Source organism: Channa argus, chromosome 15, assembly GCF_033026475.1.
Source record: "Channa argus isolate prfri chromosome 15, Channa argus male v1.0, whole genome shotgun sequence".
NCBI lineage: Eukaryota > Metazoa > Chordata > Actinopteri > Anabantiformes > Channidae > Channa > Channa argus.
In genome coordinates, this window is record NC_090211.1 from 9,209,749 (window position 1) to 9,222,922 (window position 13,174).

General features: G+C 38.4%; 2 protein-coding genes across 2 annotated transcripts; one reads left to right on the forward strand and one right to left on the reverse strand.

The window, feature by feature from the left end:
* Window positions 1–820: 820 nt before the first annotated feature.
* moto (minamoto) lies at window positions 821–5,593 on the forward strand. The gene is made up of 7 exons (XM_067477716.1): window positions 821–883; window positions 1,295–1,461; window positions 1,698–1,799; window positions 1,998–3,513; window positions 3,659–3,793; window positions 4,201–4,378; window positions 4,448–5,593. Exons 1-7 carry the CDS (start codon window positions 821–823, stop codon window positions 4,630–4,632), a joined length of 2,346 nt encoding a protein of 781 aa, XP_067333817.1. The 3' UTR covers window positions 4,633–5,593.
* A 225-nt stretch (window positions 5,594–5,818) lies between these two features.
* Window positions 5,819–11,072, reverse strand: ccdc43 (coiled-coil domain containing 43). Its single transcript, XM_067478295.1, has 5 exons — window positions 10,884–11,072; window positions 9,835–9,928; window positions 6,985–7,120; window positions 6,751–6,806; window positions 5,819–6,592 (listed from the first exon to the last, which is right to left on the reverse strand). Exons 1-5 carry the CDS (start codon window positions 11,055–11,057, stop codon window positions 6,405–6,407), a joined length of 648 nt encoding a protein of 215 aa, XP_067334396.1. The 5' UTR covers window positions 11,058–11,072; the 3' UTR covers window positions 5,819–6,404.
* Between the last annotated feature and the right edge of the window lie 2,102 nt (window positions 11,073–13,174).

Below are 13,174 nucleotides of genomic sequence, written 5' to 3' on the forward strand. Positions count from 1 at the left end.
GTGTATGAATGTGTGTGTGAGTGTGAATGGGTAAATAAGAAGCAGTGTAAAGCGCTTTGAGTGCCAATAGGTAGAAAAGCGCTAAATAAGTGCAGTGCAGACCATTTACTGTTTTTTTTCTTTGTACTGAATGCACGGATAAGAAAATATCTTGTCTCATCATTAATATGATAAATTGATGTAATCGAAGCCAAATCTATAAACTCCTGGTTAACATGTTATATATTGAGAATACTACCAGGGTCATATTGCCGCCTCCACAAAGAGGCCTGAACTGTTTGCGTGGCATCACATGTTGCTATGCGTCGGACTCTGTGCTCGATGATAATTGGACAAGAACAAAACTGAATGTTTAGTCTCAGCCAATGTGCGCCCATGTCGCGAGGGCTACATCGAACTTCAGTGGGGTCGAGTTGTGAGGGCACGAGAGCGCTTGGGGGTAAAGTAGTGACTGCGAGGAAAATTCCCAGATTTCCCCCTTATTTTATGTAACGCAGGTAGGTCTGTCCTGTTCTTGACTCTGAAAAAATGATTTGTGTTGGCGAAGTTTGCTAAATGTTATTCGCAGGGAATATTTTTCACATGAGCGACATTTCTGCCAAAATTAGCCAAGACAGCCTGCTAGCTTAATCTCTTAATCGTCAATGGAGTAGTTAGCTAGCGTTAGCATTAGAAACCGTCGCTGATTTGGTTCTTTTGAAATCGCAGTTACCTAACCTTACTTAACCTAAACCGATATTTGTTACATATTCATACCAACAATATGTTTTTTTTTGTGTGTTTGGAGATGGAGTAAAGAATACCTTGAAGGAAGATCAGAATGGCTTTTGACGGGCATCAAAGCACATTAGCAAATGCACTCTTTCCCACATTCCAAGGTCAGGTAAGGTATATTCTTTGTTTTGTCATTTTTTTAATATGACATTGGATATTTGCAGCAATTGATTGTCCTAAAAGTTTATTAATTTAAAAATTGTAAGGTTTCTTTAATGTTAATTTTTGGTCTTGAGTAGTCAAAGGGCATTAAGCACAAAATATCAGGTAATTTCCTCAATTAATTGTGAGGCCTGTTAAGTACATTTACACGAATTATTTAGGTTGAGGTCTTAAAAAGTTCTCTTTTGGCTATTGCTAAATTTTTTTGTTTCCAGTGGCATTCTTATATAGGTTGATGCTTATGTAACAATCTAAAAAAAATGTTTTATTAACAATTAACATTAATCCTTTGAGGAAGAAAAATACTGAGGTAATTTTTTAACAAGTGAAATTCTGATTTGTTACTTCTCCCTTTCAGGCCAGTCTAAATGTAGATGGTGGAAACAACGCAAGTGTGACATTACCCTTTGTTTCCATCCCGAGTGGCTCACTGCAGGACACAACATCCTACATGCTCTGGTCTCACAATGTTTATGAAGATCCCTATGAAGTTGTCAATTCTGCCCAAAGCAGCGCTAAAATCAGGTATTTAAATTGAGTCATTTTCAAATTAAGGGTTTGTGTATGTGTAAATCTCAAATATTTATATTGCAAAATAAAATCACAGATTTGCCTAGAGAATGTACAATAGCGATATCTCCATCAGAGAAGCAACCCTCCAAAACCTTTTAATGTGAAAATAATGGAAGAAACCTGAAAGAGCTTTTATTCTGTCCTGTAAAAAATTAGTGTAGAGTTCTGATGACATGCTTTCTTTTAAGGAAACCTGATAATACTGACTGTGATGATGAGACTGATCTACAAGGTCTAGTGTCAAATATTTTGGACGAAGCAGGTTCACAGGACGATAACTATAGTGAAGGGTAAGTCAGCATTTTATGTTTGTACTTCAAAGTTACAGTGTACAACTCAACTTTTTCTGTTTAAGACTATTAAAAATGGTGCAGACTATATATTAGAGTGTTTATTTGTGACTTGGCAATGTGGAATTGAAAACACAAAAATGTCATCTTACATGTTTTGATATATGTTATATCTGTCATACCCACAAACATTTAAAGGAAGATTATCATTTTTTATTTTAGGAGCCTACCTACATGTAATTCCATCTGGTCTCCAAAGCCATTGAGAGAAGAACTGCTTCAGTATTTACAATCAGAGGCTAAAGTGCAACATAGTTCTACCTTTCCTTCCAACACTTTCAGCAGAGCACAGGGACAGTCTATGGTCAGAGATGTTGAAGAGATTTATCAGTATTCCAGTAGTGGTGGTACTAATCAACAGTTGCTTTTTCATTTGCCTAATGGAGACAGGGACAGCTACACTCCATATCCTCAGAAACTGTCACCAGGTGTACCATTGCCCAACATAGGAAACACATACCGGCCACAGAGACAACAAAGCAGATATGAAAACGTGTCAGTTGACAAAGACAGAGTAAGTAGTCATCAAATGAATAATCTCCCTGACCTTAGTGATGTGTTTAGATGTCAAAGTAAAATGAACGGCCCTAGCTTTGATCCTTGCTATGAAGACTGCTACACCCAGAACATCACTGAGCCCAAAAGTGTTGAGCCGCTTGTACCACAAGACATTAACCAACTGGTGAGTAGTTTTCAGTCATTCATGGCTGTTGAACATGATAGCTTTCATTGTAGAGACTTTCCAGATATGAACAAGCAGCTTCTGGGCATGCACCACGAAGAACAATGGAAAATCGCTAGTCCTCCAGTGTCAGCACAAAAAACTCCCGCAATACAGACCCCAAAACAGCTGTTGGGAGAATTTGGGACAATGCAGAGGGAAAGAAATGAGGAAGTGGGGAAACAAATATTTGATGCCTTTCAACATCTACCTGGTTTCAACCCACAAAGTACTGAATACTTCCAACAACCTAAGCCATCCTCTGCTGCATTTTTGAAACATCCCAACCAATACCAGAACAACATGACCATCCACAGAGAGAACATTAACATAAACACACACCAGTATTCAAAGCATCACACCCAGGAGGGCCAGATACAGAACAAGGTCAAGCCACAGCTGCTTAATGATAAAAGGATGATGCATATGTCTGGGTTTTTGGGAGATGGCTTTTCTGGAATACCCCTGCCCAAGACCCATGCAAGAGAGGGAGATAAAAAACAGGCGCTCTCACAAACCCTATACTTTGACCTCCAGGGGAGCATGCTGCCTCAGAAATTTGATGGAGAAAACAGCATTGTCAGTACAGGCAGCACACACCAATTCATGCCTCCGATGTACTCTGTAAATGACCCCAGAAGGTACCCCACTATTCCCATCAACTCTAATTTCAACTCCAGAGGCACGATGTCCTACAGAAATGGTGTTCCTGGCTTGGGTGTGGGCGATATGGTGCCAGCCAATGAATCCGCTCATTTCAGCTCCTATGTCAGTGACATGATGACTCCAGGAGGAGAGCGCACTTATCACGGTATGGCCTCAGTCTTCACAACTCCAATGGTGATGAATCAAGAGGGACCCATGGTCCAGCTTTACCTCTTCGTGGATGAGTGTTATGAGCAGTGGAGGTGTTTGGAGAAAGAGAGGAAGAAGGTATAACATATATTGTAATTTTTATTGAATATAGTGTTGCCTATAACCCTGAATTTAATGTCAATATGTAAAGAAGAAAAATATCTTTGCTGCAGTAGTTCATGTAAGATTAGATTATCATGTTTTCACCAGATTTCTTTTTTAGACGGAGGTCATTCTTACGAAGACCTTTCCTGGGAAACGGAGTGCAGCATTGTCCAACAGTAATCAACTAAAAACTCCACCAAATGCCACCAGAGTGGACCACCTCATTGTTAAACAGATCAGAGAAAAAGCAAAGGTGAAATGCTTAAATTAGTACTATACTGCCATCTCCAGGCACATTTTGTCAGCAGCCTTGAGTTCTGCAGGTGACAAGTCAGGATGGTATTAAAAGCACTTTACACTCCTTCTCATTCACCCATTCACACTCACAATCACATGGGTCTGTATTGTGTCTGTGTGGAGTGGCTTCCTCAGAGTTTCTTTCCACACAATATGTTGCCTAATACGTGCTGCCACCATTTACGATTTTGCCAGTTTTCAACTTCAGTGAAATGCTAAACTCCTTTATGTAAATATTTAATTTGAATGCACTGATGTATATCACCTTTGTTTTTGAATATTCAGTGTATTTGTTAACAAGACACATAGATACAAGTAGATACTACAGAAAATAAGTGGTTGATCTTGCTATATGTGCCACAGGTGGCAAGCCTTCTGGATAGGATTGAATATCTGCACAACAATACCCTTCATATGAACATCCACACAGCACTCAACAGGCATCATATGGCCATTTGCACAACCCAGGCAAGGCGTAAGGAGGAAATTGCCAACATGTCCAAACGCCAGCAGCACAGAACTCATTTCACAGAGGACAGAGGTAACTCATATTGCTTTTTCAGACATGTGCAATGAAATGTTTCCAGCCCTAACTCGCTTATGTTCATAGACACCCTGTTGTTGGTCTTCGCGCTGAAGGACCTTATTGCTACCACAAGGAAGCTCCGCACTGCCCTGTGGTGTGCCCTTCAGATGACGCTGCCAAAACCTGCCGACAACCACGTCAACTATGTTGATGCCACATGCAGCGAGACATGCTCCTCTCCATTTGAGGGCTACTCTTTCAGATTATGATTTAGCAGCCAACAGGCATGAGTTAAATTAAATCCACACCAGAATGCCCCGGGTAAGAATTTTCAGTAGGTAACAGAGTGATGTAAAAACATCTTGTTATAATCTTATATTTAAGTCTGTGATATTTTACCTGCAACATAACGATCACTGCAGAATGAGATGAAGAGTATGAAGTATGTGATGATGGCTGCCTGTTTTGGCACCAAGGAGCTTTAGCTGGCTAACCTTTTTTGTGTGGGAACTGCAAATATATTTTATCCAGCTGCATCATAACTTCATTTAATTAGTGTTCGTTCCAAATTAACGTAAGTCTTGTTTCATCACTGTTATATTTAAAGGAACTATTTATGTGGAAGATTTCAGTGAATTTTTCATTGTTTTACTTATTTATTGAAATGTGATGAAAGCTCAGTTCTGTGTGTTTCCAAACAATAATTGAATCATAAGGGCAGAAGTTTAAAATGAATACATGTGGTTCTTTTTTTATATGTAGCTGTAACATGCTTTAATTTGGGGGAAAAAGTTCTATTTATTTGGGGTTTGGTTTGGTTTATTTAGAAGTTTAAAGAGTATTAATGATTCTATGCCAAATAAGTTCAGTGTTTTAAATGGAACTCCATAAATCACATTTCAAAAATAGAAACAGCATGAACACATCTTTCTTATCAATGATATAAAACATAGCCAAGTTATAACACAATTCTGAAGATGCAGTTTAGTCTGTGAAGCCTTTGAAACCCTATAAAGTATATTCTGAAATATTTTGATCAGTATCTTAAACTTTTTTCTTTTATTAATCCAGAATTTGAATAACATCTTGGAACTTTAACAAGTGATTCTAAAAATGTAAGCATTTCAATTTATATCTATTAATTACACTTTCCATCAGATTATTTTTAGATAGCATTATCAAATTTTATTCTTATAGGTAAAACATCACAGTTTGTCAGCTAGGTACCAGTGCCTCTATCTATTACAAAGCCTTAGCTTGTATTAGCACTCCTATGACTATGATTTGTAAAAATAAGTATTACCTGCGATTTTAATGTTCATGTTTTGGTTTTTGCCTTGTTTATTGTTCTGTAAATTTAAAATTGTAAAATAAAGCAACCCAAGCAGCTGAAAAATGTTTATTCATTTAAAAATAGGTATGATGAACCTCATTATAAACATTCAAATCATGGTACATGAGATTTTTTGAGGTATACGTTTGTCAACACTCCTTTGTTCTTATTCTGCATAGACGGTAAAACTAAAAACCAAAGTATTGACGTGAACAAAAATACGTTTGAATGAACATCTTTGCAAAATAGGGAAGAGAAACTTTGGAGTAAGCTGCTTTATAAGCATTCCTCTCTTGAGACCAAAATCTATCCAATTTATACTATTACTATTTAATAACTCCACAAGAATACTAAAGCATGTTTCCTACAAAACATCTGTATCAGCTAAGACTTAGTAATAAGTAGTTTTTTGGATTAATGACAAAACTGTAATTCAAATCATATAAAGACTTGCAACTTTATTTCGTTTGTATCTGCCCTTTTTAATATCCAAGGGGGAAAAATAGATTTTGTGTCTGCAAAAAACATTGCAAAGCACTTTGTCGTTTACATGTATCAGGAGTTGCAGAAAGTAATTACCAAGGAGGGTCTGACAAAGTCATGTTCACACACTGTAAGTGCCAATGAAGTTCAGCTAAAGAGGCAAAATGACTTTTTTTTGTCTTGCAAGAAAATAGTTTCACATACAAGGTGTCCATTCTGTTGGTTTTATCTTTTGCGTTCACCCTTCTGTGTACGTTTCTTCTCCTTCTCTTTTCTGTCTTGCTTTGCTAGTTTGTCCTTCTCCCGCTGCATCTTGTCAACTTCCTTCTTTTTATGAGCATCTTCACGAGCCTGGTCCCGCTTTTGCTTTTGTCTCATCAGCACCTCCTCCACATTTGTGTTCTTGAACAGGGCTGACAGCTTCAGTTAAGGACAGCTTAATGTAAGTCGAAGTACTATAGCTAATGGAGGTATAAATTATAGCAGCTGTACAATGTAAAGTCAATGTTAAGTAACAGTTACCTCTATGACATTTTAATTATCTTGTCACTAACAGCTGTAGAAAGGATACATTTATCATTTCCTACAGGGTTAGTTGCACTTGTTGGCTCCTCTTCTTCATCTTCAGTGTTTTAGTCAAGGAAACAACATTATGAAGATAACACTTGTTTTCTTCTCCTAATTATGTTGATGACACTCTCACTGTACAATTAAAGAAACATTGGTAAAACATATTAACCATTTGAGCAAACGTCATGTCACTGTAGTCCTACTGTAATTACAACTAACCAAAAGTCAAGGATATTCCTCTTCATCTGTTATGTTAGCGTATTGAGCAAGGAGGGCTTCTTTCCTCTTCTTTGACTCTTCAGACACCTCCTTCTGCTTCACCACAATCTGAGCTTGTTTTTCTATCATACTGGCGATGGCCTGGACCTCAGCTATAGGAAAGGAACGACAGACAAACTGTACAGTCCCCTCCAAGATTTTAGGAAAGGCAGTATAATACTAACTCATTTGTTTTTGCTCTACACTTGAATATCAGATGAAGGTTTACAGTTTCAGCTTTCATGGAATGGTAACTTATCACATTTATGAAATTTGGTACCTTAACTTGCAATAAAAGTACATTTTTCTTGTCAGTAGCATAAAAGTATATGAACAGAAGAAGCCATGAAGGCACCCATCTGTGTTTGAGGCTGTCACAAATATACACATCTTTATAGTTATGTACAATGTAAATACTCTCAGTTGAATGTGTGCTCTCTGTAATCTCAGGGACTTTTTTTTTTTTTTTAACTTTTTTCCCACTCAGAAAAAATAAAACAAAAAAATGTCTGTGTACACTCTGCTCTAAACTGAGCACAAATTACTTAAAGCCCAAATAGCTATTCCCTCTGTATGCTTAGCCGGTACTGGAAATAGACTCTATTTAGACTTTATTTAGTCAACTAAATAAGTTGATTGGTCTGCAGCTTGACTTTGGATAACTGTAAAATGATTCAAAATGTTTATATGAATTCCTAAATGGCTATATATGTTTTGTGTATGTTTAGTCCTGTTATGTGGTAGACAAACCTGAAAGAAATCAGAGACTATAAAATTGTGGAATGACTGCATGACGACTTTTGAGGTTAGAAAAGGAGAGTGAGGACCAAACTAAGAATCAGGTAGTTGAAATTGAAAGAGGAAGACTTCTATGTGAATTTCAGAGAGAAGGGGAGTCAAGGATTGGGTGGCAGTAAGGATGCGCTGGATGATTGGGCAACTACTGCAGAAGTGGTGATGGAGACAGCTAGGAAAGTACTTGGTACGACACCCAGACAGAGAAAAAGTGACCGTAGAGGCGATCTTTCTCGTATCCCCGCTGGTCTAACATACAATTCCGCGTTTCTCAGCTAAGCCGATAACAGAGTAATTCTACAGTACACGTTTACAAATAGTAATTTGACAGACACGTTCACAGATCCATTCCACCGAACAAGGTCAGAAACCGTGTGCCTCCACAGCTACACACTGAACCTCATTTCTACCTTGTTGCGCTCCCCACTACTGTACTGACTACAACTGTAGTCCGTTCTTTCTGTCAGCTCTAATAGCTGAACATAAATCTTTAATAGCTCTACCTTAAAGCTCCTATAGCTGTGTCGGTTTTTTGCAAAGGCTGAGCAAAACTCCCTCTCTTCTAACAAATTTATATACATAGTTTCCACGACAACTTATTACCAAACTTAAAAGGCAAACTTCAAAGGCAGTTATACGACGTCATTAATTACATCATCAGTACGCTTATACATAAGCTTATTAATCTAACTAACCTCACAATATAAACAAAAACAGAGGAAACCCTGGTTGGCTCATACAGTGACAAAGAAATAATAAAGAAGTTCAGTAAAGGGCAAGAGTAAGGAGAGGGTCAAAAAACAATTGGGATAGTAAGACGGATGAGGAAAGTAGAAAGAAGACAAAGTAAGTAAAAGACATACCGTATGATGATACGTATGAGAAGCTCAACACTAAACAAAGAGAAAGGGACTGGGATCAACTGGCCAGACAGGCTAGGAAAATGTGCTGACAAGCCAGGAGAATGTGTTAAGAAGGTGGAGGGAGTAGCTGATGAATGTAGAAAATGAGAAAGAGAGAGAAGGTTAGATGAGGTAGACACTGTAAATCCAAATAAAACTATGAAGAGGATGAAGAATTGAAAGGCAGCTGGTACAGATGACAGCAATGGAGGCACAGGGATGCTTAGGAGCGATGGCAGTGGAGTGGTTAACCTGAGCAGGGGAGAAGTAGTGTACTTTTTCTGATTTTTAAAAACAAGGGAGTCATACAGAGCTGCAGCAACTACAAAGGGACAGAGTTGATCAGCCACACCCTAAAGCTGTGGGAAAGAGTAGTGGAAGCTAGAGAGAGAGGTGATGATCCGTGAGCAGCAATATGGTTGCATGCCATGAAAGATCAATACAGTCGCAGTGTTTGCTTTGAGAGTTTTGATGGAAAAATCCAAGGAAGGCCAAAAGGGGTTACATGGTGGAGTAGAGAAAGAATATGACAGAGGGCCAAGGGACAACTTGTGCTACTGCAGGAACACGTCAGAAAAGCCAAACAAGTAGAAGAGAGTGCTACAGGACTTGCTCTCAGCCACTTCCTTTTTGCAATAGTGATGGACAAGTTCATGATTGAGGTCAGAGAGGAGTCTCTATGGACAATAATGTTCGCAGATGACATTGTATTGAAATGACGCAGTTCCAAGGGACAGAGGTGGATGAGTTTAAATACCTAGGGTCAACTATTCCAAATAATGGGGAAAATAGCAAGTGAGGAAAAGCGTGCTAGAAGGATGGAGTGGATGGAAAAGAGTTTCAGGTGATGCAGGATATATCAGGAAAAGAATGCTGAGGGTGGAGTTGCCGGACAGGACGAGAAGGCGGCGGCCAAGGAGGAAGTTTATGAGAAGACATGCAGAAATTTGGTGTAACAGAGTAAGATGGGAATGAATGATCTGCTATTACAACCCCTAAGGGGAACAGCCAAAAGGAGAAGAAGAAGAAGATGTTTGGTCTACATTCATGCAATACTAGTTACAGTGCTTTTTTTTCCTAACAATGTTTAAAGAGAAAATGAATGTGGATGGAGTCAATCCAATAAATACCATCATCAGCTTCTCTTTTTGCTGCTAATTTCCTGCAACAGGTTGTCCACTGCTTGATGATTTGCTTGCATACATCTTCCACGGCGTCCTCACTCTGCACACAAAGGATAGGTAACAGTTAAAGGGAACACGTCACCCATTTTCAACATGCTTTCTATGACTTTAAGAGGTAAATGTACATTAATGCCTTTCAACTTCCCTCTGAATTCACTATATTAAAATAGTTTTCTGCTTCTAGCTGGAGTTCAGATGATGTCATCTGGAGGAGCTTTGGAAAGCAGGTTAACCATGACTACAAACTCCATAGTGTGAGCAAGAAGATGACATCATCTGAACTGAAGGTTCCAACAAATTATGTCATCTGGAGGCATTTTCCCGATAAATGTAGAGAGATATTTTAATATAAGGAAGTCAAGTGGAAGTTTAATGGCATTTATGCACATGTACAACCCAAACTACAACTACAAGAAACTATTTCAAAATCTGTGAAGACGTCCTTTAAACACAAGTAACTCCTAACTTCATACACTCGGTACATGATAAAGTGGTACTGTTATCCGATATCTGTGTAACGTATGTGTAATATACAATATAACAGCACAACAGTAAACTATTTCAAACACAGTAACATTAGCCTCCACTTAACACAGGCGTCTGAGTAGGTAACCAACATGCATTTCCACCAAAATCACTGGGAACTACATTTAATGGCTGAAGAGTCAAACCACCTTTTGGCACAATACCACCGACATTAAGGCCATACATTGTTAACTGTGTAGAAGACTTTATGAATAACTCAATTAATTACAAAGTTCAATTTATTTTGAATATGGTTTGCGCGATAGCAGGAAACAGCTCATATCACTGCCTGTGGTGACTGGATTTTATTTATAGAAACACTGTTGAATCTAACACCAATTCCTAGCTCCATAAATGACAGCTGACATCATTGCTGTCACCTGGTACCGCCCTGCAGAAACGACAGACAGCAACAAATGAGCAAAGCCAGCCTCGATGGCTGGGCAGGACATGCTGCCTTGAATACTCACTAGAAACGCGGATAAAATTCCTTGAAGTGCATCTTCTTTCTCCTCGTCACTCTCCTCTTCTTGTAGGACCCCTAAAATGTACGCCCCGTAGACCTCACGATCAACTTCTAACAAGTCCAACCGATTATTCAGCCAGCTTTCAAACTCCCCGGTGTCTGTCACGGGCGCAGCCATCTTGGCCCTTTGGGGTCTTTCGGTGGCGCATGGCCGTCCTTTGTCATCGCCTGTAAAAAAAAAAAAGAAAACAAATTGTGAAAATCGCTACATATTTAAGCTTTTTTCATACTAATTACGAGATAGCCAAAGAACAGATAAAATAAAGTTTTTGGTTGTTGTTGTGTAAGAAGCTAATATACAGACGTTTGATTGTCTAACTGTACTAAATAATTTTTAGCCATCAAGTGTGATCTTGTCTGTACAGGATAAAAGTAACTTTCATCCATCTGAGTCCTGTAAGTCACGTTTTGTTTATAACTTTACCTATACATGGCTCGTTACACTGTGTACTGTTAGAAAATCTAAAACTTGAGTTTCTAAAAACACTAATGTAATTGTAACCATAAACCTTTTAAACCCACTGTCAACTTTGAAGTAACATGAAAACAGAAAACACTATTTTTCTGTGCCTTGTTGTTTAGTGAAATCCAGGCATTACGTTTTTTTATGCTTTTTTGTTGTTGTTTGTTTTTACTGCAAACTAGTAATATTAACTATTTTCAGATATTGGGGATTTGATTGTCATACACAGTGGGTAAAAAAAATGAAAAAGGGACTCAGATGTGAAACTGCAAAATGAAGAAGGTCTATCCAAAACGTGTGCTTTTTCACCCTGTGCTGAGCTTTAAATAAATGTAAGGAAAACCTCTGGGAACTTGGGTGTGCAAACCTCTCTATTTCTTTTAGAGAAAACAGTTTTGAGAATTATGAGTAGTAGCTCCTTTGCCAGGCTGACCTTGCTAGCCCTCTTTTCTTGAGAAACCAAGCCTCCCCAGTTTCTACCTGGTTTGGGACTGGTTCTTGGCACTGGGAATAGGGATTGGCAGGTGAGGGTTCAGTGTCTTGCCCAGGGACACTTCAGCATGTGATCGGGGAGAGCGACTTCCAACCTTGTGGTTGGTGGGCGGCCACTGTACCAACTGACCCACTGCCACCCCATACAGAAAACTATGTTTTCAAATAATTGTAGAATGTAGTGAGAGAGGACATGAAGTTAGTTGGTGTGAGAGAAGAGGATACAGAGGACAGGGTTAGATGGAGGCACATGATTCGCTGTGGTGACCCCTGAGAGAGAGTGAATGGAAAAGATGTTTAAATAATATATAAATAAAACATGATGTGGGCTTGTATTGAAAATATGTTAATTTATTCATTTTAAATAAGAATCCAGAACTAATTTTGCTAGGCTTAATGGGCACACTTACCTACATCAGTTTATGTGTAGGTAACTATAGTTTTTATAGTAACTAATTGTTTTTTTTGTAATGATTGTTATATGTATTGCCTAAGGACATTGTAACAGCATAGCTCATTTACATCCTATGGAGTAAATCAGAGAAGTGAGGTTCACGAGTTGCTCTTATAGGATAAGTTACAGCTTGTAGTCTTTGAACAGGGGGTTGTCAATTGTAAATTTGAATAGAAATGTCTATGATAACTTTGTCATACTGCTTTTCTGGCTTGTTAAGACCATTTCAGCAGCCAAAATTTCATACAGTACTAAATGCCCAGCGTTGGCAGTCACAAAAGTGCCCTGGGATCCTGCCACCAATCCTGAAAAGTTCTTGATTGAAAATTAACGCTCAATTGTCCCACAGTTTACAGAAGTACTTGTGCACTTATTCGTGGGCTTAGTGCACTAGGCATGCCAGTACAAGTCTAATTGAAATTCTGATTTCAAAATAATTAGCTATTATTTTTAAATTCAGTGGGCAGCTGGCAGTCAAACAGCCTTTGGCAGAACATATTCATTATCACAGCATATCAATTTACTGAAAAAGTGTTCTGTTTTACCATCTATATTAAAGGAAGACATCTTTGAAGAATCATTTGATTTAAAACCTATAAGAAAATGTAATTGGCACAAACACTGAGTGAAAGGATTAGTTGGAACATCTGCATGATATGGTTTTAAGGTTACATTTACTTAAAGTTTTTATTCTTAGATTATTTTTTTGTCTTGGTGGCACACATTTCATCTGTGCCACCAAGACAAAAAACCCAAATGTGCTGCTATCCAGAAGAGTGTAAACAAGCCTGTTATTCTGTTTTTGGCCACTGGGTGGAAATAGAGG

Excerpts from the sequence above, each read along its gene's own strand:
- ccdc43 (XM_067478295.1), bottom strand. The coding sequence starts at position 11,057 with ATGGCTGCGCCCGTGACAGACACCGGGGAGTTTGAAAGCTGGCTGAAT. Across the intron at positions 9,929-10,883 it reads GAATTTTATCCGCGTTTCTA|AGTGAGGACGCCGTGGAAGA; the intron begins GTGAGTATTCAA and ends CTTTGTGTGCAG. Across the intron at positions 6,593-6,750 it reads CCCTGTAGGAAATGATAAAT|CCCTGTTCAAGAACACAAAT; the intron begins GTATCCTTTCTA and ends TGAAGCTGTCAG.
- moto (XM_067477716.1), top strand. The coding sequence starts at position 821 with ATGGCTTTTGACGGGCATCAAAGCACATTAGCAAATGCACTCTTTCCC. Across the intron at positions 1,462-1,697 it reads CAAAGCAGCGCTAAAATCAG|GAAACCTGATAATACTGACT; the intron begins GTATTTAAATTG and ends CTTTCTTTTAAG. Across the intron at positions 1,800-1,997 it reads GACGATAACTATAGTGAAGG|GAAGATTATCATTTTTTATT; the intron begins GTAAGTCAGCAT and ends AAACATTTAAAG.